Source organism: Drosophila innubila, chromosome X (assembly GCF_004354385.1).
Source record: "Drosophila innubila isolate TH190305 chromosome X, UK_Dinn_1.0, whole genome shotgun sequence".
In the NCBI taxonomy this organism is placed as follows: Eukaryota; Metazoa; Arthropoda; class Insecta; order Diptera; family Drosophilidae; genus Drosophila; species Drosophila innubila.
The window spans coordinates 30,822,970-30,850,236 of record NC_047626.1 but is presented as its reverse complement, the minus strand read 5'-3'; the positions used below and the strand labels follow the sequence as shown (position 1 = coordinate 30,850,236).

Genomic DNA, 27,267 nt, shown 5'->3' with positions numbered 1-27,267 from the left:
ATGGTAATAAATGAAGATGTCCATTTTGATGAGGTGAGTTGTTTTGATGTGAACAAATTTTTGCTAACGGCCCATATATTTCATTTCCTCATAGGAAGTCGATGGTCGATGGGAAGTCTCTTCCATTTACACATTTACATGACACGTTACGTTACATGACGTACGTTACATAATTTTTTTTTTTCACTTTATAGCGAATTAATGAATGTCTTAATTAATATATATTACCTTTTTAGTAATTAACAAACTGTTAATTCATAATTAAAGTGTTTTCTTTGAATGTTGATTAGTTTTTTGATGATGAAAAATGACGTGACGTTACACACTTTTGAAATTAAATAAAAAATTAATTATCTATTTTATGATCCAAAAGTTTATTATATTTACTTTGTCGTACTAAACTCTGTTTAAGTTTGAGATTTCACGCACTTGAGATCATGACCGAAGATGTAAAGAGATAAAAAGCTTTTTCGATGACGTGACGTAACATAAAAATATAAAATGTTTACCAATGATTGATATTTCATTTCCTCTTTAGAATTTTTTTGTCGTTAGTTCCTGCATCAATGAAATTGTTTGAGATAAGAGTTAGAAATGAACAACGCTGAACAAAACACGTGCTTTAACTTTAGAGCTTGAATTCTCGTCAATGCATCTAGAAAACGACGTGTACTCCTTAATATAATAAAATTTAAATACTTCTATATAATACATATAGCTTAAAAAAATGTTTGGATGACTTTTATTTCTTTGGTCCTGGTGGATCTTTCTGTCGAAATGCCCATATTTTAGCCCCAAAATTTCTGATATCCAATTTTGTGACGAACAAAATTAAGTTTAATATAAGAATTTTAAATGAAAATTTAAATTATTAAAAAAAAACACACATATGTTGGCATTCGGTACTACGCAAAAATTAATTTTTAGAATATGCTTTCGACACTAGACTTTTACCTCGTGTAGAGGTTTTTTTTGTGTGATTTCTTATGCTTCTAACATTAAAACTTTGAAAGAAGGATATTAATATGCTTACTCTAAATTTAACAAGTGGAAAAGGCTATAGTTGAGATCAGGATTGCAGGATAACCGTCACTTATTTTAAAACATATATATAAAAGTACTTTAAAGCAATGACTTGTATTACTTTGAAAACATTAATTCTCCATAACTGCCGTTCTATAATATTATAATTCCCTAAAACAATTTTTTAATTTCCAAAAAAATTATTTTCGACGCTATTAAAAATGGGTTTTCATTGGCATTACTTATTGCCAACAAAAAATTTTTAATTTAATGCCAATTAAAAAATTTTTCCCTAGAACTCATTTTTTCAATGCTAGTGAAATGACGTTTTCACTAGCACTACTTTTTTCAATGCTATTGAAATGAATGCTAGAGAAATAAAATTTCGTTAGCACTACTTTTTTTAATGCTAATTAAAAAGTAATGATAATGCTTATGGACCCAACTCTGGGGCCTAAAAGCATTATAGAACATATCTGTAGCTTATATGGTTTGGAAACTGTTGTGGTTTAAATTTTAGCGGCATCTAGCGTTTTCCCGCTAAACTAGCGGTTTTTTTCAAAAAGTCGTAGAACAAACATTTCTATATTTTCGAATAGGTATAAATCCCCATCATCCAATCTAAGCTTTTTTAGTGCTTTGATGCAAAGAGACAAACAAACAAACAAACACACAAACAAACTGGTTTTTCATTTCATTCATTTCACTAAAAATTTGAATTTAATTATATTTTGAATTAGCTGTCGGATTTGGGTGAACAAGACATCAATCGACGCGTACTTTTGATACAAATTTTACCAAAATGCCCCAACGGCCCCATTAGCTGTATAGCTTGGTTTTTTTTGGGGAATTTTATTTCCGTTGTCGGGATTTTTGATGTGGAAAAAATTAAAAATATCGTATTTATTTATGTTAAAGTTATATTTGCTAAACGGTCACATAACGCTTGTAATGGCTTAAACAAATGTTGCCAGCAAAAGCAACAAGCTCTTAGGCAGCATGTTGCGAACAGAGTCCTGATGCCGAAGCTGTGGTGAGTTTCACAAATGTTGCCGACTGGTGGCCACTAAAGAACGCCAATAATCACTGGCTGCATTCAGTGCTCGACGGTGACTACAAGACCTCGGTACAAGACGCGGCTGATTACCCAGTGTGCTGGTGTTATTGTGGTGTTTTTTTTCGAGTTTCCGCGAGTGTCAGTTAGTGTGACCCGTTCAAGTGGTGATCAAGAGACGGCTTCACAATTAGCGCCATTTACTACCAGCTTCTGTCCGTGCTAGTGCCTCTGGCAACGAATGCTGCCCTGCAGCTCAATTCCAGCTATGTTGCCGGGGAGGTTTTTGAAAGTATCGAAACCATCAACGGCAGCGATTTATACATTTATAACGGCAAGGAACTGGACTTGGAATCATCTCCAACGTCGGTGACACCCACAACAATGCGTGGTACGATTGATAGCAATGAGGAAACGGTCTCAACCGTAATACGATCGGCTGGAGCTGCAACGACTCCGATGACACTATCGAAAAGAAACGTATCGCGCATAATTGCAGATGTACCCATTTGGGTGATACCCTGCTATAGTATCATTCTACTCTGCGCTGTGATTGGCAATTTGCTGGTGGTGCTCACTCTGGTTCAGAATCGCCGCATGCGTACCATTACCAATGTCTTTCTACTCAATCTGGCCATCTCTGATATACTGTTGGGTGTGCTCTGCATGCCCGTGACTCTAACTAACTAACTCTCCTACGCAACTTCATCTTCGGTGAATTCCTCTGTAAACTCATTCAATTCGCTCAAGGTAAGTCAAATCGTCATTCGGCTGCTGGTCTCTTATGTGGGTCAGACACTCTGGATAAATGAAAGTTAGTTACTCATAAATATTTATAGTATTATTATTTATTTAATTATAACATTTGATTGTAAGCTGAAAGTGTTGCAGTCAACTCACATGTATGTACAATGTACATTTGTTGCAATCCAACGGCTATCTACTTGCCTTGAGGCTAAACTTTAAACGGATCGGTACACGTAACCCGGGTCCTCTAAAAGCAAATATTTTTATCTCGAATTCTATTCCCAGTTGATTGGTACACGTTTATACATATCGTACATATTATATGTAACAGTCTGTCACAGTTTGTGCAATAACATTATTAATGGTTGGTCACAACTTGGCAACTCAGACTAGGTAACGAGCACTGGCAACTACAGTTGACTACGATTTGGCTAAATGGGCTGACCCGCATCTGCTCTTAATTAAAGTGTGCGTGAGTGTGGGTGTGTTAGGGGGGATTATTTGTGTGTGTTAGCTATTCTCAATGCGTGGCAACCACAATCTGGGAATGCCATGACCTCATGTCACTGCAACTGAGCTGGGTTCAAATATTTGTTTAATACTTACATACCTATGTACATATAAATGTGATTGCCATTATTGATATCAAATAAATATATTTAAATTCGTGGGTTCATTTTATTAACAGCATTCATATATTTAGCTCAATAAATGCAATGTGGATTTTTACACATTCTTAAATTGCTTATTTAAATTGTTATTGTGCTTACTTAGTGACTTGTTTTTATTATAGTAATTTACACCAAGATTATTTTGGGTCAATGTAACTCTCCACGCCCCTTTCCAGTTCCGCAAATCATAAATATCTAAAAATCCCCACAGTTTTCAAGCTAGCACTTCTTTCTTAGTGATCATTTACCGTCCTACTCAATCGCATCAGGACCGGATAATTTTAGCGAGACATTAAAGCAGCCGTCAGACGAGGGTTTTTTCACCGACACTTTTTGGTAAAAAACCGTCGGTGTCGTGTGAACACACCAATTTTTTAAGTCGCACACTGGGGACGCAGGACAAAAAGCGTGGCACGAATCATTTTTTTGAGGATAGCGTTCGTAAAAAGTAATATAGAGAAGTCTTTAAGGATTACGAATCTAAACAAGGGTGCTCTGCCCCCTGCTAGCTTCGTTCGCGGTGAGGTAAGCACGCTCGACAGTAGGAGACCCTGAGCCTCACTCTTTTATAAAAGTTGATTTTCGACCAATTGTTCATATGGCAATTATATGATATATGGAACCAAATCAAACCAAATTTGGTCAGAATTTAAAAAACCAAGTTAAATGCATATTCTATAAGTTTGGTTAAGATATCTCATACTGACTTCATTTTTGATTGAGCGTCTCTATTGCAGCTATATGATACAGTGGACCGATTTTTAACAAACTTGGTTAGGATGTATAATATCAGCCCAGATGAATATTCTATTAGTTTGGTTCTGATATCTTAACAAATAAAAAACTTTTCTGTACTAAAACTTAATTTTTGATGCAAAGCTCCTATGGCAGCTATATAATATAGTGGACCGATTTTTACCAAATTTGGTTAGGATGTATAATACCAGCCCAGATGCATATTCTATCAGTTTGGTTCTGATGTCTCAACAAACAAAAAACTTTTTCATACTAAAAACTTCATTTTAGATGTATCGTTTCTATGGCAGCTATATAATATAGTGGTCCGATCCAAAAATTAACAATATACCCTTTATTGTGCACATTTTTAATGGGCACAGGGTCTAGAAACAAACTTGATCTGCCTATGGTATCCAAGAACCTACATACCAAGTTTGAAGTCTCTAGCTCTTATGGTCTTTGAAATCGACGCGTTCAAACAGGCGGACAGACAGACGGACATGACTCAATCGATTTGGCTGTTGAACCTGATAAAGAATATACACACTTTGGGGGGTGTACCACGCCCCTTTCTGCCTGTTACATACATGCTGCCAAACACATTATACCCTTTTTTGACCATTTTTAATGGGCTCAGGGTATAACAATTATTGAAATCGGGTAAGAATTGTGGGCGTGGCAGCCTTTTAAAGTTGACCCATTTTTCAGTGCGCGCACAAATGTGCAAATCTTACCAAAAAAAGTGAATTGTAGACAAGTTCTACGACTGATCTTTATGTTTTTGATTTCATTTGATAGCTTCGTTCATTTCTAATAAAATGCCGTTGATAGTTGTTTCTTCACTTGTTGACTTTTTATCCCAGCTATGTAAAAAAAATGCACTGAAATTAGGCTATTATTTTACTTTGATGGAATAGATCTTCTAATGGACTTTTTTGGACTCCATCCCACTACTTCAGGAGTCTTCAGTAATCAATTCTCTAACTAAATAACCTCGGTCTTTCTTGCGTCCAGCTGTGTCTAAGGAAGTTATAGATCAAAAACTGATTCAACCTCGCAATAAAATGGTGATAGAAGTGGAAGGGCGCAGTACAATTTCATTCCTTTCGCTAAGCCAGGCATCAATAAAGATTAAAAAAAAAATTTTATTTTTTTTATTAGCTTAACAAAACTATTTTAAATACAAGTTAATGTTGTTAAAATTATGAAAAAAGATTAAAATGTGTATTTTGGGGAAAAAAAATTGATTTGTTTTAAATTTTACATGTAAAATATGCACCAAAAATATTTTTCAACTTTGACCAGCAAACCTGAGTCGCCCTGTGGACCAATCACCTTGCGCAAGCTGTCATTTGAAAGCCTATGAAGTTTTCTATTAAATGCTTTTTAAATTTTCTTCACTGGTTCAAAAAACACGATTTTTGCAACCCAAAATGAGAAATGGCCCCTCTGTCCTTTTTTACAGACGCTCACAAATGGAATAGGACGTGTTCTATCATATCTTTTTATCTATCATATTTTATCAACTCAAGACACTGAAATGCATACAGAAATAATAGAGTATTGCCAGACCTTATGAGAAATTAACCGATGGTATCTCTGTGTAAAAACTGATAAGAATACTGTCATTGGCAAAATCTACCGCCTTAGATATTTATAGACTCTTACCTCGTGTATTACATTTCAAATGTTTAATTACAGTGTTGGGAATAGATGTATTTGTTTTTTTTTATTTCATTTCTAGTGTCTTATAGCCTATTTGCACGACAGCACATTAAAGTATATACTTATATTCTTGATCAAAATAATTGCTAGAGATTTTCTAATATGTTATGTTATGTAGGTTCCTGAATACTATTCGCAAGTCAAGCTTATTATACCCTTTGCCGTTTAAAAATGGGAAAAAAAGATACAATGGTTTTGTGTAAAAGTATGTATGTAACAGGCAGAAGGAGAAGGACTCCTTATAGAATATATTTTCTTCATCAGTGAAAACAGCCGATTCAAATTAGTCCTGTCCGTCTGTCTTTTCGTCTGTTCGGTTGCTAAAGACTTCAAACTTGGTATGAGGTTTCTGGGTACCGTACGCAGGTCAAGGTTGTTTTTTTCATTTTTGGATCGGCCCACTATATAATTAAGCTGCAATAGGAACGATAAGTCGAAAATCATGTCAAATATTCGGTGTGCAGAGCTGCGTCTAAGTGGCTCGGCTCAGGGTATTTTACAATCAAGTACACTCGGGTCCGCCTTGTTATTTCTTGCTCTGCTGAAATCTGCTCTTCTTTGACTTTTACATTTTGTTGCAGCTTAAGGTGCAAGTGCATTGTTTTCTGTTGCGTGTAAAGCACATTTTCCGTTACCCATGTATGTAGTACTGTATGCCAACAAGCATTGTTTGTGTTGTCGGAACACTCTTTTTGCCTTGGGAATTCTTCCAGCATTCCCATTAAGAATTTTGGCATCGACTTGAAAATACCCTTTGATAATATGTTATGTTTTTAAACAAGTGTCAGGCAATTCAAACGAAATATTTAAAAATTAATGCACCCATCACTATAGTTATATTCAGTAAAGCTTCACTTCAAGTATCTTTCTATTCAAGATCGTTCAAAAAGTCTCCGGACTGACACATAGTGTACGCCAGAAAATTTTGAAATACAAATTTTTTTTACAGTCTAATTCATTTCTAAGCTGCTGTAAAAATTTGAGCGCAGTCGGAAGCTTCGCTATCAAGTTAGAATTTTTATTGTGGTGCAACTTTTTGATTTTTTTGAAAAATGGCAAAAGCTAAATTTCGTGTTTTGATTAAACACTGTTTTTTTATGGGAAAAAATACCGTTGAAGCGAAGATATGGCTTGATATGCATTACGGGGTCTCTTCTCCAGGTAAATCAACCATTTAAACGCGGTCGTACGAGCACCGAAGACTCGAAACGTTGGGGAAGACCAAAAGAGGTGTTTATCCCAGAGATCATCAGACAAGTCCGTCAAATCGTGTTGACTGATCGATAAGTCAAAGTGCGTGAAATTGCTGAGACTGTGGGCATATCGACTGGGTCGGCGGTTTCGATTTTACATGACCATTTGCATATGAAAAAGCTCAATGTAAAATGGGTGCCGCATTTTCCAGATATTAAACCATGGATGAGACTTGGATCCATCACTACATTCCGAAGTCCAATCGGTCTGAGTGGCGAGAGGCCAGTGAAAGCCGTTTAAAGCGTGTGACGGCAAGTCGATGGGGTGGTAAGGTTTTTGCCAGTGTATTTTGGGATGGACATGGTATAATACACATCGACTATCTTAGTAAGGGTGAAAAATGCAACAAAGAATATTACTCAGCATTGCTTGATCGTGTGAATGACGAAATCAAGACAATGCACCATCTCACAAAACCTCTTTAAAGAGAGAAAAAATAAATTAATTGAGCTGGGAATTGCTTCCTCATCCTCCGTATCCCCCAGATCTGGCCCCTAGTGAATACTACCTGTTTTCAAACTTAAATATATTGCTTCAGGGAAAAAAACATTACTCCAATGATAATGTTGAATGGGAAACTGAAGCCCATTTTGAGGAACTTTCTTCCGACAATTGCAAAAATGCCATCGAAATGTAACAAGAACGTTGGACTAAGTGTATTAAGCTAGACGGAGACTACATTGAATAAATATATAATTTTTGAAAAAAAAAGAATTATTTTCATTGTTAGTCGGGGGACTTTTTGAACGATCTAGTGTACTCAAGTGCGTACATATGTATGTAAAGTGTACCTGAGGGACTAGACCGTGGTACATCGTAGTCGAGAGCCGTACAACTTTTATATATATTTATGAGTCAATATTGTACATATGCGCAATTTTCCACAGAAATGTCAACCGCAGACAAAAACTTCAAATTAATCAAATATTCACCTCTTGGGAAATTTTAGTCCAGACTAATTTTCAAGTTACTTATTTAAACATTTACTAGTATAAACATACCTATTTTCCTATATTTTGCGTGTTCTTTTAAAAAGTGACTTTTAAAAAGGAGATTGACGAAATCTCCCTTCCAGCATTAAAAAGTTTATGAAAATGCAAAAATATAAAAAGCATCAGTAAGATGCCTCAATGCATTACATTTTTAAATTGGTCGCATTAACCCGAATCGTCCTAAGCAACTTTTTTTTTCGAGTTTCTTCATGAAACTTTCAGGACTGATAAATTTGAAGTCCCTAAATCCGAAAAAGACATTCTTTTTGTTTGTCCTTGTGAGGATAATCGCTGGGAATAACAGGGTACAGGTTTTTTTTAATACTACAAAATATGAATATTTGTGAAGAAGTCCAACAAACACAGCTTTATCCAACAGGAAGGCTCCTCCTTGCTATATATGACCAAATTTGGTTCAAATCGGTGCACTATATCATATAGCTGACATAGGAACAATCGGGATCAAATTAACCTTCAGTACGGAAAACTTTTTTGTTTTCTGAGATATCTCAACCAAACTCACAAAATATGCATGTAAGTTGGTTTTATACATCCAGAGCAAATTTAGTTCAAATCGGTTCACTATATCATATAGCTGCCATATGAACAATTAATTTTATGAACAAAACAGTACCGAAACGAGATTTAAATGTGTAGAAAAAACCTGTACCCCAATACTTTCCAGCGTTGCCATATGGTAACGCTAAAATAAAAAGCGTAAACTTACCGAAAAAAAGTTTTTTTTATAGATTTTTTTTTATAATTAAAAAGAGCATTCTTTTACCTTTTTAATGATGCGTGCATTGCATATAGTTCAGTACTTAACGATTAAACGATTTAAACTTACTTGCGACGAATTACCAAATGCCGTTTTTTTGCACTGCCGTTTTATCGGTTAGAGACAACAAATTACTTTTAGATAATCAGATTAAAGTTAATCTAATGTTAATATGTTGTCTAAATATGATGTTTTAGTGAATGCCTATTGCTTGTTAGTACCATATGGTAACGCTGGAAATATTCGGGTTACATTTTATCCATAAGTTTCGCCCTTTGTTAAAATAACAAAATAAGTTGACATACTACTGTGAGCGAAAAGTACCGGGAAATTTTAATTAAACAATTTTTGGGATTCCGATTGAAACAGATGTTTGAACTTTTAGGTTGGCACTACTGTCATTAACATCTGTGCAAAATTATACGTTTAAATATTCATTAGTGTTAAAGTTACGATTAGTTTTGTACGACGCTAAGTGTGAATTTAGCAGAGCTCCCAAAATATGCTCAACCAAATTTTTCTTTGCTGTCTGTTCACCAAAAAGACAGAAAAAAACCTAACGGACGCGCTAACTCTCTGAGCGAAACCCTTTTTTCTCTTGTGTTTTCTGTTTTATGCTGTTCGGCGAGAGAGACACACGATGCCCTTTTCGAAAACATTTTGAGAAGAACACTGTCGTTTGACGCTCAGCAACTGAGCATTAGCCACTGAGCAAAACGAACAAAGTGGAAGTCTGAAGTGTGTTTTTTTTTTGTGTTGCGTTAGGCTTTTGTTGTTTCTATTTCTCATCGCGGGCAAATTGTTAAAGAGGAAGGGAGAAAACAAACAACTGAGGCACGCGCGCAACACAAATACAAGCGCAAAAGAAACTTAGGGCAAATTCTGCTCAACGAAGTGTCTCATGTGAATGAAATCACAAAGAGATCGAAAAAATCTCTCGTTGAGCTAAGAGCACGTTGAGAAAAAACGAGCTTAAAGTGTCTTTTCGATTCTCTTTTCAATCGTGTCTGCGAACGATAGTTCTTTTGCTGACCGCTTGAGAAAAAAGACCACTTCTTGCGAGCTCTGGAATTTAGCGAATTTGGTGCCAAAAACGATAAATTTCTTGGAAAAACAGCGCCACGTGGATAAGATAAAACGCATTACTACGGGCGATGAGACTTGGATCAAAGCTTACGTTATGGGAACTACCGATCAATCGAGCAAATATCGAGCTAAAAGTGAGCCGAGACCCAAAAAATAGCGTCAAAGTCGCTCGAAAATCAAGGTCATGTTGACAGTTTTTTGCGATTATCGTGGTGTAGTTCATTATGAATTCCTTCCAACCGGCCAAACTGTCGACAAGGAATATTATTTGAACGTTATGCGTCGTTGGCGCGAAGCTATTCGTAAAAAAGGCCATTACTATGGGCTGAAAACTCATGGTTCTTGGACACCATTTGCCAAAAACTCGGCCCACATTGTCCCGCGGCCAGCTAATTCACCTGATTTATTTTCTAAGCTCAAGATTCAACGTGAATCGGCACGTGTTCTGAAGGCCATTCCTGGAAGTGACTTTTTGGCATGCATCGAGGATTGGAAAAACCGTTGGCATAAGTGCATAATATAGGGAGGGAATTAAATTGATGGGGATGAAATTATTTTTGGAAAATTAAAGAAACTTTTTGATTTATAAACAAATTTCCGGTAATTTTAGCCCACAGTAGTATTCTTTTTTGCGTTGAATGCGTACGAAAGTCAAGTTCGGTATTAGATAATTGCTCATATGTATATTCATTAGTATATGTATATACTGCAAATATTCACATACAAGTAAATTGACCATCATACTTGAGGATTGCAGAAACAATCAATGTTGTCAGACAGTTGGTTTTTGACAATGCTGGCCTTAGTTAGTTCAAATCAATTAAACTGTTAGAGTCTTCATGCATTTGATTTTATTTTATTTAGATTTTACTTTAAAATTTGATGTGGTCGTATATTTATTATTTATATATTTATTAATGTATGTACTAAGAATCTTTAGCAAATGTCAAATAAAATAAATATAATAAATATATATATAAAATAGTATAATATATATATATAAAATAATATAATATATATATAAAATAATGGAATATATATATATGTATATTTAATTAGGTGACAAGGATATTTCATTTAATTTATGAACTATTCCAAAATCAACTAATAGGAAAGTCCACATTCTAGCCATCTCGACTATGAGACCCTTTAGTTATTGCTTAAAGAGCAAATTATGGTTAAAATGTTAAACACGCAGTACAATGTTCTTATGTTACGCTTTGTTCCTTTACAAAACGCTACGGTACACAAACGTTAATGCACATGTGCATTCGTACGTAAATATGCTACATACGTATATCCATACATAACAACATACAAACAAACATGCCGCAAGTTTTGTACGTTACAGTGTTGTTGTTCTCTGTTTCTTCTTCATCCAAGTGCGACCTTGAATCTTGTATGTTATTTCGCTTAACTATCGTACTAACTCTTTAAGGACGTGCATTGCTAACAATTTGCGATTAAAATAAGCCGAAACGAATGACTGTTATCTTTTAGCTCTCCGTTTTTTTTTTAAACAACATAAGTAAATATTGATTAAATTGCATAAAACAAGAAGTGGCATAAACTGGCAGCTTATCCTACACACTTATATTCACAAGGATTCAATCAACTTATTATCCATTGAAAAATAAGATACAAAACAATGAAACAAACACTTACATATCATTTACTTTCTGAATAAACAACTTCAAGCCCGAATATTACGATAATAAAATGTATGTGTCAAATGTATGGAAACTTTAAAAGCTCTAAGATAATTAATAAATAATTGCTCAAAAAACATTTATAAAATATCGTATTTAGTTAAAAAAAACTTAAATTTGATTTAATTCGCGATAAATTTAAAAAAATTACTGTGACAGGCAGAGAAATATAATTAAAGGAATAAATCGCCATAAATTTCCATATTTTTCACTTGAAACTGTTGTTGTGTTGCCAATGGTCTATTTGAATTGATATGCGATGCGACCTTATTACCTGAAGCTAACGATTTAGCTAACTACTAGTCATGTATTTATTACAGGACGAGCATAGTGTATACTGTGACCTCAATCGCACTTCAGGAGCATGCATCAAATAGCATACATTATGGAGAATTTTCTTTAGCTTTCTGGGAATAACACAAGGTGTTTGCCGTTTGCCTTTAGAGACTGACAGCCGTCATAAGCCGTCAAGATGAAGGATTTTATTTTTGTTTTTTTTTTTTTTTCTTTTTGTATTGGGATTCGGGGATTGACGAGCATAAATTGAAAATGGCCGAGTAAATTGAATTTGTATTCGATGGATGGCATTAACCGGATTTTGAAAGATGCGAATATAAATCAGAAGGCAAAAGAGAACTTAGACAAGGACTTGGGTTTGGATTTGAGCTAGGGGTTAGGTTCAAGGTTGCGTGCAACGAGTGATGCACTGTGCCATAATGATGATCATAAATTCGAGTGAAAATTAGTATGACAGGCCATTTAGCGGCAGACGTTGACATTTATTAATTTACGAGTCACAATTTGCAATTCGATGGCATACCACAGATGTGGACCAAGTCGGACTGAAGGTCCCATGCCTTGATGGCGGATACGATGTAGATGGCAAATGGGGAAGACGGCAGAAGTATTTTTATTACAAATTGCCATGTGGCTTCGTCTTAACATGTGGATTGTAGGGATTTGCAAGCCTGGGAAATGGGTAAGAGCTCGTGTGTGAGATTGAATGGTTGGATAGAGGGAAAAGTTGTTTGCTTGCCATTGTTATTATGCTGTTAATAAGTTGGTCATGGGGGCGTCGAAGCGAGAGATGAATGTCTGGGTTGAGAATGCACGTAACAACAATTTTGTCAAACATTCAGCGCAAGACAAACTTGAAGCAGCAAAGTAAACAGCGATTTAAACATCATCCGGAATAGCAACCCCGGAAACGGAAATAGGTCGTAAAAGTGCCTAAGCAAGCAATGGGGAATCAACAGCAACGTAGAGAATTTAGAAAATCGATATGTCTAAAATACAAAAAATTTAACTCTTTGCAGTTTAAAGCTCTAATCGAGAATACTCAACCTGTGTCCAGGCCCTTAAATGTCCTTACACCTAATCGTACATCGTACATATAATACTATATAATCTCATGGTAATTTGTGCACACCCTTTTTAAGGACGTCAATCTTTTGGTATTTTTTTTTGTGTTTGTGCCGTTATTGGGAGATGCACAGACGTAGCTAAAGTTTGTTTCAATTTGAGGAGTCTAACATAAAGAAAACTTCATAATTAAGACGCACGCTCTGTGTGTGTACACAGATGAGCAAACTTGTCGCAAAACTATGCACTATAAGAGTTTTTTCTTTATTGCCTTGAAAAGAGTATTATAATTTTTTCTCGACATGTGCAACGCATTAACGGATTCGTGACGGAATCAGCTTTATTTCTAAATGTCGACCCCTTTTTGCAAAAGTGTCGTATGTTACAAAAAGTTAATTGTTCAGGAGACGTTTTTTTTAGTTTTGTTGGGACAGGGTAAATAACATACATCGCTTCCAAATTTTAACTGCAGATAAATGTTGAAGTTTTTTAACTCTTATCAAAAAAAAAAAATCATGTAAAAAATTTATAGTTTTGATATAATAAATGATTTTCTACACCTACGAAACTTGTGTGCTCAAAGTTTTGATAGCTTTGTCACAAAATGTATTACATACGATAAGTTTTATAAAAATGGAACTAGTATGAAGAAAATTTATATAACTTTTAAAATTAACAAAATTAAACATTTATTTCAAGTATATTTTTAGCTCTGTACCAAAATTAGTAGTGGGTACTAGAGCCTATTAGATTCGTGACAATTATGGTACACTACTTTGAACACCTTTATCTCCGAGACTATAAAAGTAAGAGCAACCAAATTTGGTGACAATCAGGGCTGGGAATACTGATTCAATTTTTTTTCGATAAAATATTTTTACTTAGTTGAATGTTCACAGCGAAAAATAAATATTTTATAATTTTAGTTGAGTATTCAAGTCAACAACTTTTTGTATCAATTGTGCTTATAGTTGAAATTTTCCAGTTGACATTTAAAATGCTTGAAAATTCATGCTTACAGAAAATTATGACTGGCGCTGGTTAATGTTCCAGCGCCGGCAAATATTTATTTATTTATTTCCCTACCAGTACAATTTTAGTTGACATTTTATCAAAGCATTTAAAATTTGCTTGGTATTTTTCTTACCAGCATACTTTTAATTGTGAGCAAAAAGACTGAGCTTCTTTGTACATACAAATTACTTTTTGCGCAGTGCCAAATGCCAATTTTCGCTTTTTTTTTATTAATTTATATTTTTATTTAAAATTTTAAGATTAAACTGAATTTTGTTCGTCACAAAAATGGATATCAGAAATTTGGGTCTAGAAATTGCTTTCGTCACTAGTCTTTTACCTCGTGTAGAGGTTTTTTTTGTGGGATATCAGAAATTTTTGCAATTGCTTTTGACATTGTAACTTTATCATTATTGCAGGCAGATAGTAAAATATATAAATTTAGTTATTGAACGTATTTCATATTTAAAAAAATTTTCTTCTTTAATTATAAAGAAAATCTACGGGGCTCCGCCCCCTGCTCGCTTCGCTTGCATTGCTTCAGCCGAGCATACTCTACTGTCGGAGACCCCGTACTTACTATGAAAAAAAAAGTTTTTCATACTAAGACTTGGATTTCGCCCAATCGGTTCTATGACAGCTATATGATATAGTGGTTCGATTAGAACCAAATTTGGTCATGATATATAAGTCTAACTTAAATGCATATTCTATTAGTTTAATTACGATATCTCGTAAAACAAAAAAGTTTTTCATACTAAGACTTAATATTGGACCGATCGGATATATAAAACCAAGTTAAATGTATATAATATTGTATTGGTTTGGTTAAGATTTCTCATAAGACAAAAAAGTTTTTCACAGTAGAACTTGATTTTCGCCCGATTGGTCCTATGACAGCTATATGATATAGTGGTCCGATAAGAACTAACTTCGGTCAGGATTTTTAAAACTAACCTTAATGCATATGCTATCAATTTGAATTTAAAATATCTCACTTAACTAAAAAGTTTTTCATACTAAAACCTTATTTTGACCCGATCAGTCCTATGACAGCTATATGATATTGTGGTCCGATTTTATTCAACTTTAGTCAGGATATATAAAATCAAGTTAAATGCATATTGTATCAGTTTGGTTGAGATATCTCATAAAACCAAAAAGTTTTTCGTACTAAAACGTGATTTTCGACCGATAGAAAAATTTATTTATTCACTTAACAGGTAATATCTTCCAAACCCCTTAACCAATTTATGTTTCATATACCAAAAAAACGTGAAATTGTACGTATTACGACATATTAAAATTTTACAGAAATCGTTAGAGCCGTTTTGTCAGAAATCTCCAAAATGTAAGCTAAAAAAACTTTATTTCACCTGTAAAATGTTACCTGAATACTTTAGAAAAAAAGTTTAGAGGTACGCATAAAAGCCCTCAAACACACCTTTCCAATGATAAATAGAACATATATGTAGCTTCTTCGGTTTGGGAACTGTAATTTTTACCGGGATTTAGCGTTTTCCCGCTAAACAAGCGGTTTTTTCAAAAATACGTAGAACAAACATTTCCAGATTTTCGAAAAGGAATCAATCCCCATCATTACATTTAAGCTTCTTTAGCGCTTTGATGCAAACAGACAAACAAACAAAAAAAAAAAAAAAAAATATAATAAATTGTCATTTCATTTCGTTTTGAGAAGTCCACTAAATATTAAAATTCATTTATCTTTTGAACCAGCTATCGGATTTGGGTGAGCGAGGTATTGATCGACGCGTATTTTTAATTTTTAAAAAATAAAAATATTTACCAAAAGGCCCCAACAGCCCCATTAGCTGCAATCATTTAAATTTTGTCAGAAAAAGTTTTAGTATGCCATTTTGTAAATTAGGACTAAACCTTTCGATCGGTATATAACTCGATCTGATCGGACAGTCGTAGCAAATATTCCAACTTAACTGTATATATTGTTAGTCGCCTTTCGCACATTTCGTGATGCTTTATATATTTTTATATATATTTATATTTTATATATTTTTAGTTAGTGCTGTAATATGGTAAAAATCTCTATTGATCATTACTTTGTCTTAGGGACATTAATGACAAAGAAAGTCCGTGACAACCAAAATATATTGTTAGTCGCCTTTCGCACATTTCGTGATGCTTTATATATTTTTATATATATTTATATTTTATATATTTTTAATTAGTGCTGTAATATGGTAAAAATCTCTATTGATCATTACTTTGTCTTAGGGACAATAATGACAAAGAAAGTCCGTCACAACCAAAATATACCGTTTCCTTTTAAGAACTGGAACCGGGTTCGTAACCGAAATACATTTTTTTATAAGAACCGAATATCGAAATATTTGTACCGGTATGCTTTTGCTACACGTTTTCAAAAAGTATTTGTTGTTTTCTGTATGTATATCATTTTACTTACTTTGCTTTATATTCAAAAATAACTTTTTATTTAAGTTAGGTCTGTCTCGCAAAAATACAAACATATCGTACGTATGTATGTACAAATTTATTAATATATTTAGCTCGGTACCCAAAAAAAAATGGGTACTAGAGCCTATTAGATTCGTGACAATTATGGGACACTACTTTGAACACCTTTATCTCCGAAACTATAAAAGTTAGAGCAACCATTTTTGGTGACAAAACTCCGAGGATGTTGACCTATATTTAGTTTTTTTTTTTTTTAATTTGGCCACGCCCACTTCCACCCACGCAAATGATATAAAATCTAATAACAAGAGCAATTTTAAAGCTACAGTCTTGAGACAGGATGGGGGGACAAGTCCTGGGGTGTGCTGAAAATTTCATCGAGATCGGTAAATAAACAAAGGAGATATTTGAGGAAATATGATATATGGAGGACATATAATTACCTGGACCTCAGAGACTATAAGGACTAGAGCTACCGTGACAATACTGCTATGTTGCTCACTCAGGTCAAGTTTGCTTTATAATTTTGCCACGCCTCCCAATTTTCCTGTAATCGACAAAAGCTAAAATATCCAATTACAAGGCCAATTTAGTAGGCAGAGATTTCAAAATCAGCACATCAGCACAGATTGCAATCTTTATGATGTATGCTAAAAATTTCATTGCGATCGGATTATAAACAACGAATTTATTAAGCAAATAAGCTTTGGTTTGCCTGCCATGGTACGCATAGTCTGGAGGGGTGGAGGTAACAGCAGGTCCGCATGTTATGTTCATGTTATAATAATAGAATATAATTTTAGTTATACATGTTACATCAATGTTATATTAACATAGTAAAATTTATGTTAGACATGTTATACGAATGTTATGTTTATTATTTTTTGTTAGTATACATTTCTTCTGACAATTCAATTGTTCATTAAATTATGTTAATCTATAAATGTTTATTTTGCATATATTTATTTACGTTTGAAGGTTGCTATGTTAAATTTTCTCTTATTTTAACATTTTTAATGCTAAAAGTGTCAACTAAATGAAGCCTCTGTACGAATTGAAGTTTTTTTAAGTATTTATTTATTTAATGGTCATTAAATGTAACTGCCGCAAAGATGTGGGTAGCGAGCATATATCTGTCGAGTGAGCTCCACTGTAGTTCTTTCATAAATCACCGCGAGCGTAGCGAGCAGGGGGCGGAGCACAGCATGCTCAAAATATTCTTCAATTTATTTGGTGGGGCTTAATAGAAAAATATTTTTCACATATTTATAACGGTATAATTTAATTCAATGCATTCGTTACCGCGATGAAAAAAGGAATAGAATTGATTGCAAATTAAAGAAAGATGTTAGAAAAAATGCGCCGAAAAAGTTCACATTTATCGCTGGTCTTTGAAATAAATTTTTTGTAAATTTTGTATGGAGCATGCGATAATTTTCTACTTATTCGAAGAATCACGATAAAATTGACAGTGAGATTTTGTCTTAATTATCGCGCTTTCGGTTATAATATTTTACAAGGCGATGTGCTTGGAGCTTTAGAACAAAATTGCATCAAAAAGTTAATTTTAGAAAAAGTGTAACATACTATACATTTCGATTTGTCTAAAACTCAATCAAGTGCAGTGAAATTGACAAAATTCGTATACAGTATGGCGCAAATTAACAAACAATGAGTTACAAATGAGCACTCTTCTCCTAATCCCCAGTCCCCTGTGGTTTTCTTGGTAACCGCTGTCAAGGGCTGCTGTCAAATGTTGTGTTACAATATGCCTAATATCTTCAATTTGAATATGAGGTCACACACATAGCCAATCAAATTGAGCCTTAGGCAAATGAAGCGACAGTTGGTGACCTTTGCCTATTTGAGCAATAACTGCCATTTCAATAAAAACAATAGGAACAAATTTCAAATTCAATATAATTTCACAATTTAGGGACTGAATCTTGAGCACAGCCCGGCAAGAAAAGTTAACCAAACAAAGGTATACTCTTTAAAAAAGCTTTAATAACTATGTTAAACAAGTGGATGAAGTCTGCGAATGTATTTATAAAATGTATAAAATTATCTACTGTGCTAAGTTTACTTACGGACTTGCAATACGAGACTTCCTTATTCTTAGTTGTACACAGGGCAGTTTGAATTCGAGCCATCTCGACTGCTGAACACTAAATTCTTGAGAAAAAAGTTTGTGCGTTGCCATTTTTTATTGTTATCTCAAACTTGAAATGATTGTTATTGATATTAGGTTCACACATACACTTGTGCCCACTTATCTTTTGCACAAGCAAAAGACGAATACCAAATGAGTTTTAGTGGACCAGGACCTAGATTAAGTGTGTTGAACTCTACAGTGCACACTGGGTCATATCACTAAATATTTGGAATAAAGTCGAAAATTTTATGGAAATAAAACAAAACTTTAGTATAACATAATCAAACTAAATACTTAGCTCTGAATAATTGATAATTATTTTCGCTATTACTGCAACCGTGCAAATTTGATCGGACTTTAAAGTCAGGTGTTTAGTCAGCTGTGTGCATTGATAAAAATTGGTGGGATATTTTTATTGACTTTGCGCGCTTGTCATTTGCACACTTTTGGAGCAAAACTTTTTGTTAATATTCGATATTGAAGGTCAGGGAATGTAGAATGGATAAACCAAAAAATATGTTGTTACCAATTGCTATTTGTCATTTGTGAGTATTGTTTTTTGTTTGTTCAAAATCGAAGAAAATTTAAGAAAAATGCTCGTCTTCTGTGGAGTAAAAACTAACTTTATGCGGGATTCTGCGATCTGTAATGTATGTTAAAATAAAGTAGAAGGGTCTATTAATTAATGCTTTTTGTGTCATTTTCGGAGCTTATAATTTGCAGATAAGCTTGAGTTCTCTCATGGAACGATTCTGAACGTTTGATCGACAATATTCGAATATATATGTAGTTTTGATTTTCTTTTTACATTAAGATTACGTATCCGCAATGTGGTCTTATAGGTCAGGGTAGGAGTGTGTGTGAGCTTACACATTAGTAGGCTCCTAGTGCACATTGACAAATTACACAAACAATTTTTGACTTTTCTCTTTTCGTTCCTTTTGATCCTTTTAAATCAAAAACAATTTTACACATTCGCTCTCTTTCTTTTAATTTTCTGACATGTCGCCAAGCTCAGCAACAACAATTTCATAGACTTTGTTGTTGTATGAGTGACTCGTCGCTTATCCGAATGTAATTTATTGTTGCCTTATTGTTTCGTATACACTGAAAACATAAACTATACTTTGTTGTGAATCGTCTTACGCATCTGTTCTATTCGCATTTTTTCTTTTGTTATTTAATTTTTTCACTTGAAGAAACATGTTACTATTTTTTTCTAGTGTACACATTGAAACAAAAAAAATGTAAGTTACATGTGTGCGTGCGATTTATTTTATTTGTATTGGTGCGAGCACATCAATAAGGCAGCTTTGATCACCCCTGGTTTAAATGAACTCAAAATTTTCATTACATATTTAGCTTGTTGTATTTATTAAAGCGAGCGTCAGACGAGGATTTTTCACCGACACTTTTTGCTGAAAAGCTGTCAGTTGTCACAAAACTTTAAAGCGTCGGTCAAATACCGACGCTGACCGATGGAAATAGAACACGCTTTATTGGTGGCGGTCAAATGCCTACTATGTTAAAGCATTTATGTATGAAATTGTTCAAAGTGTGACCAGACTCTGTGAAAACAAAAACCGTTGGGATTTTAGTTTGACATCCGATGTGAGTTGTATAAATGGCACAATTTACCGTCGGTAAAAAATTGTCGGTTAAAAAGTCCCCGTCTGACGCGCGCTTTAATATGGGAAGTTTCAACTCGAAATCTGTATTTTTCGATTTTATGCCAAATATTTCGCGATTTGGCCCAGTGTGCAGTGGTTGCTTCAATAGGAAACAAAGTTTTATTTATTTAATTTAAGAGACAGTTAAATGTAAAGTATTGTATATATTTTGTACACTCGTATGTGCTATTAACTAAACTAAGATTTTTCTCAAACAATTTTTTAAGAGTTGAGTGCTTCTAGATTGGTAGAAAAGTTTTTCCGAACCTAACCACACCCACCTTTATGCCGAAAAAAAAATACTATAGCAGTGCGGATGGCTTTCTAAGACTTTTGGTAACTCACTTGGTTCATGCGATAAAGTGTTGTAAGTGGGAGGGACAAAAGTAAAATCATTACACTGGGTGCTTTTTTTGAGCATTTTGGTTGAATTTTTATTTTAATATTTAAAATTTCTTATCCAAAATGGTACTTCGATCATCCCGGTCCGAAAACTGGTTTAAAAGATAATTAAATTTAAACTTTTTAGTAGCTCTCCCAAAATAATATGAAAAGTAAGTTTGTCTGTTTGCATCAAAGCGTCGAAAAAGCTTCGATTAATGATAAGGAAATATTCCATTTCGGAAATCTAGAAATGTTCGTTCTACCACTGTGAACTTGAGCCCAAACATGAGACTAAGTTCATAAAAACGCAGGCATTTTTATTAGACAAGGGGTTTGGGTGAACAAACAAAATTATCGGCAATAAATCAAAAACCACGATAAGAGCTCCCCAACAATTGCCAATATGGGGACATAAACAAAATAAGCAAACTTTGCCAACTGTTGTGCGACTGTCGATGGATGTTCAATTTAAAAGTTCCTTATTGGCTGAAAATGATTTACGATTTTTTAAGACTTAGCTGTCTTGAGTAATAGAACATATATCATTTGAGCTGTCCATAATTATTACAATTATGAAAAGACTCTAGATGCATATTTGAACTATTAAGACATAATTCTTATGGTTACACTAGGTATATCTGGCGTTCCTTGGCTTTACATTTTGTTCATAAAAGTTTTAAATACATAAACTTTTACAATGCAACTAAACACATATTTCATATATCAAGTATTACCAATGAGATACATTTCTGACAGCCACCTGGTGAACGTGTTGATGTAATTTTTGCGAATCATTTTAATATTGATTTATTGTAATGTCACACATAATTAAGTCAATATTTTTTATTAAAAAGTTTAAAGCACTTTTTGAAGCCATTTCCCATTGTCCTTTTTATATCCTCCAGAGCCTTTTATGATTTTTTCTTTCCATACGAAACCAGTTAAGTTGTGTTAAACCATGAGACGTGCTAATCACATTTTTTATGCTAAATTAAAGTGCCTTACAACTGTAATCCAAAAGCCTATTTACCAAAATCTAAAGTGAATTATATTCACTGTGGTTTCCTCTTTGTGTTAATAAATTGTGCGTGCTTATTCGGCCATTCGACCCTGGACCACGCGACAGTTCACGCACAGATATTAGGTTGAGCAGGCGGCAGGGATATAAATGTAGTTACATTCGTCCAAGTGCTCTGCTAGGTACGAGTATCATTGTCATTAACGCTGTCCTGGCCGAAATGGGGCCACATTTTTTATGCCCACGGCCCACAAAGGAATCTCAAAGCGAAAGAGAAACTGAGACCGGTATAAATTAACATTTTAATGATACGCCCCATGAATTGAGCAGCTTTCTTTAGGGCTCGACACAGTCCGCGTATGCAACCCGTGAAGCTTAAGTTCATTTTTTAATTTAAGAAGTACGCTCCAACAGTCATGCGTTCTTTGTCCACAGCAAATGGTATTGACTACCTTTTCAAAATGTACAAGTTACAAAAACTAAATTGTACAGGAGACACATTTAATTATACTTCTAGGACTAGCATGATAACATCGCTTTCAAATTGGAATCAACATTACTATTGAAAGCGTTTAATTATACACTGCACGTTTAATTATAAAACTCAAAGGTTTCCCGTATTTGGCGTTCTAGGAATCGAGCCGCATAACTTTTTTTTACTTATTTGAGTTATCAAGATGACTTCACACAAGATTTTTAAATCTACCTTTTAGTTTTTTAGGGTATAAGACAGTTCTCTACGGTCTTGGTCTTGGAGGTGTTGGATGCTAGAAGTAAAAATAACAATTTTATAAACAAAAATCAACTTGGAGTGTGTACTTACATACAAGAATACAAACATATAAAACACATTAAATTTTCCTCCTTGTTTTATGTTTTGTATTGTAAATTTGGTAGAAACAAGTGACATAAAATAAAAAAAAGTACTAAAAACGCTAAAATCGATATAAGTATATTATAAAGAAAATATTATTTTGAGACTACAACCTTCGCCGACCGCATCGCATGCGCCTGCTCTATTTACCAAGCTACCAAGTATACAAAACTGTTATAAGTCTTCTCAATATATTTTTTAAAGTTGTTTTGTACTTGTCAAAAGCATGAGGCCCAGTTACCTTCAGAACATTGGAGATTATCAAAAAAAAATTACTCATTTAAAATAAGTTTCGAAAAACCAATTTTGCTATCAGCACAACTTCACTCAAATTTATTCAAACTGAATTCGTTCTCTCTTACGTATTTAATTAAGAGCATTTAATTAAACTCACTTAAACTCAGTATTCGAGTTGCTCTATGATAATATTAATGGAAAGTTTCAAGTTTCAATTTTGGAAGACAATTTTAAGAAAACGGTGAAAAATAAACATAAACTAAATTTTTTATATAAATTTATATAACTTACGTGTATAACTAAGAAACTTGAATATTTTTCTAAAAACAAATTTTGCAAGATTCGAATTTTTTTATCAATTTTTAGATTTTTTGCCTCGATGGACTTTTCTATGAAAATTTCCAAATAAAAAAAAAAAATAGACATGACGTGACGTTACACACATTTGAAAGTAAATATATCATAGATTATCCATTTTATGACCTAATAGCTTCTTATATTTACTTTGTCGTACTAAACTCTGTGTAAGTTTGAGACTTCACGCACTTGCGATCATCAGCGAAGATATAAAGAGATTAATAGCTTTTTAAATGACGTGACGTTACATAGAAATATCATTAAAAACAAATAAAAATTTTACCGTAGATTGATATTTCTATTCCCCCTTAGCATTTTTTGATAAGATTCCACCTACATTATTATTCTTAGAAAATGTAACTTTAAAGAAAAGATGCATCTGAGAATCTAATAAAATTTGAAGAAATCTATGTAATACACAAAGTTTAAAAACATTTTTGGATGACATTTAATTTATCGGTCCTGGTGGACCTCTCTGTGGAAATGCCCATATAAAAAATTAAAAAAAAAAAAAACGATAAAAAAAAAACAAGGAGGCTCCGCCCCCTGCTCGCTTTTCTCGCCTACTCTCGGGTACAGTCGAGCACGCTCGACAGTAGGATACCCTGAGCCCAGGTACTCTTTTATAAAAGTTTTCGACCAATTGTATACCATATATTTTATATATGAAACCGATTCGAACAAAACTGGTTAGAATGTGCAAAACCAACATTAACGCATATTCTATCAGTTTGGTAAGGATGTCTTAAAAAAAAACTTTTTCATACTACAACTTGATTTTCTTCCGATCGGTCCTATGACAGCCATAAGTATGATATAGTCGACCGATTTAAGCGATCTTCGGTCAGGATGGGCAAAACCAAGTTGAATGCATATTCTATCAATTTGGTTAAGACCTTATTTGAACCAAATTTGGTAAGGATGTAGATTAGTTCTGATATCTCAACAAACAAAAAACTATTTCATACTTAAACTTCATTTTCGATGTATCGTTCCTATGGCAACTATATGATATAGTGGTCCGATCCAAAAATAAAAACAAGTTTATCTGCCTATGGTATCCAGGAACCTACATACCAAGTTATAAGTCTCTAGCTATTATGGTCCCTGAGATCGAAGCGTTGAAACATACGGACGGACGGCCAGGCAGACGGACATGGCTCAATCGACTCGGCTGTTGATCCTGATCAAGAATATGTATACTTTGGGGGGTCTGCCACGCCCCCTTTTGCCTGTTTCATACATTCTGCCAAACACATTATACCTTTTTTTTGCCCATTTTCAATGGGCTCAGGGTATAACAATTTACGGGTGCAACAAAAACCGAAACCAACCGAAAATCTCCCAAAAATGTATAGAGATTAAGATAAATTTTTAAAATCCTCCTAATTTTTTTTATTGACATTAATTTTAAGAACATTTATTCTTGTAATAAGAACTTATTTTAAATGTTTTAAAAACTAAGCGGTGTTTTCTCACTTTAAGAATTTTATGTTTTTGATTCATTTTTTTTTTATTCATTGAAAATGGGCAAAAAGGGGCCTTTGGCAGGCTCGAATCTGTTGCGAAGGAGGGAGAGAGTGAGAGTGGAAAATGGGTGTTACCAGAATGCAGGCTGAGCAAAGTTGTAGTTTGTGGCTACTCTTGACACACTCTACATCGATTGCAAGCGATTTCGATTACGACTTGCGATTTACCAATTTATCAATTTCTAAAAAATTTTAAATACGTATAATATAATACCGAGTGATGTATTAGTTCAGTGGGGCATTAATAACGTAGTCTGCAGTGATAAACTCAGTGATTTAAGAAAGCCGAAAGTTGTTCATAGTTTCGCGTGTGTAATTTTTATACCCTGAGTCCATTGCAAATGGGCCACAATCAACTTTTATAAAAGAGTACATGGGCTCAGGGTATCCTACTGTCGAGCGTGCTCCACTGTAGCCGCACCTCACCGCGAGCGAAGCCAGCAGGGGGCAGAGCCCCCTTGTTTAGACTAAAATTCTTAGTTTTGAATTCAAAATATTGATTTTAGAAATTTTTTTTATCAGTGTTTGTAGAGTTAATACCAAAATATTTACAATGCCTTTCAAAATTGTGTCGAAATTATGATAAACTGAACTCAAGCTTTAAATGAAGGGATCAGAATACAACTTTATTTGCCTTTTCAATCTGCAGCCGCATCGGTAGCTGTCTCCTCATGGACTCTGGTAGCTATATCCTGCGAACGCTACTATGCTATCTGTCATCCACTAAGATCTCGCACATGGCAGACCATTAATCATGCTAACAAGATTATTGCATTCATATGGTTGGGAAGTCTCCTATGCATGACACCAATTGCGGTTTTCAGCCAGCTTATGCCAACAAGTCGTCAAGGTAAGTTGATTCAAATTAAATTCAGATCAAGGCTGCAAACCACCAAAATTTTGGTAAAGGCTCGCTTCGATGGTTCGAACCCTAGAGCACGACTTAGATTCGGTTCGCAAATTGATTTATTTACCTCCTAAACCCAAGGTTTGGGTTCAAACCTTGGTTTAATTATGTGCAGAAAAAAAATATTTTTTTAATATAATTTTTCTTGATATATATAATAGTCCAAATTAGTTTTAAGATGACCTATTATTTTATGAATTTTTATGTTATAATATAATTTAAGTGAACTTGTTTTGTTTCCGCGCGATTGAATTCACTTCACTTCTCGATAAGCACTAAATTCCCAGAACAGTTTCGATTGAAGATCATTTAGTTTATAATCCGGTTCGGATTGCTAAGAAACCCGAACCGAACCGGTTCAGCGTGGTTGGGTTCAGAACCGGCTTGCAGCCTTGATTCAGATCCATGTACAGCTTTGATTTATTTTCAGGACTTCGCAAGTGCCGAGAGCAGTGGCCAGCCGGTTTCATTGGCTACGAGCTATGGTATAACATCTTCTTGGTCTTAGCCCTGCTCGTTCTGCCACTGCTGGCGTTAATTTTAGCTTATCTCTTTATCACACGAACTCTTTACGTGAGCATGCGCAACGAGCGGGCCATGAATTTTGGCAACAGCAGCCCCGACGTCGGCCTATCCAGTGGCAGCAGCAATAATAAAAGCTTCAATGCTCCACGTAGACCCTATGGCAATTCAAATCAAGTGCAGCGTGGTTCAGAGCCCATGGAAATTGATAGTGCAGCCCAATTGGATTTCCTCCAACAGCAACAGTTTGGAGCACCCCAATACTATTATGGTAAGTTTATGTGACATACCAGATCCCTCATATTTCTTCTTTGTTAGATTATGTAATTTTCCGGATGGCTACTTAGTTCACTTACATATATACCAGATATAATTTATGGTTCATTTATCACATCCTCTGTCTCCCGTACTGAGAGCGTGGTTATTACGAGGGTGGTTTGAAAAGTCAGTGACTAATTGTTTAAATAATAATTATTTCATTTTTACATACAAGTGTTTTATTCATTAACATAGTAGTCTCACATTAGCTAGATATATTTTGTCCAATATTTATTTTTTTAATTTTTCGTACTCAATTCGAATGGTGGGTTTTTTCTAATTGGGCGTTTGTTTTAGTGAATCTCTCTTTTCATTCAACCGAAATCTCTTACCGCCATTTTATAAGCTTTGGAAAAGTTGTGCTAAAGAAAATGTCATTTTATTAGCATTGAAAAAAGTATTGCTATTAAAATTTCTATATCACTATACCCAAAAAAAACAGTAAAAATAAACACAACTGCATTTGACTTTTAATGTTAGACTTTAACAGAAAACGTACTAAAATTAAATATAATACACTTTAACTTTACTTAAAAAAATACTTACGTTTCAAAGTAAATATAAATCCCACAAAAAAAACCTCTAAACGAGGTAAAAGTCTAGTGACGAAAGCAATTTCTAGACCCAAAATTTCTGATATCCAATTTTGTGACGAACAAAATTCAGTTTAATCTAAAAATGTTAAATAA

At 34.1% G+C, this 27,267-nt stretch overlaps 1 protein-coding gene across 1 annotated transcript; it reads left to right on the top strand.

Annotated features, from left to right (window-relative positions):
- Window positions 1–26,545, top strand: LOC117793997 (cholecystokinin receptor-like). The gene is given in 5 exon segments (XM_034634461.1): window positions 1–33; window positions 2,288–2,764; window positions 2,767–2,827; window positions 25,481–25,681; window positions 26,169–26,545. Coding segments are annotated over 5 exon segments (1,149 nt in total).
- Window positions 26,546–27,267: the final 722 nt, after the last annotated feature.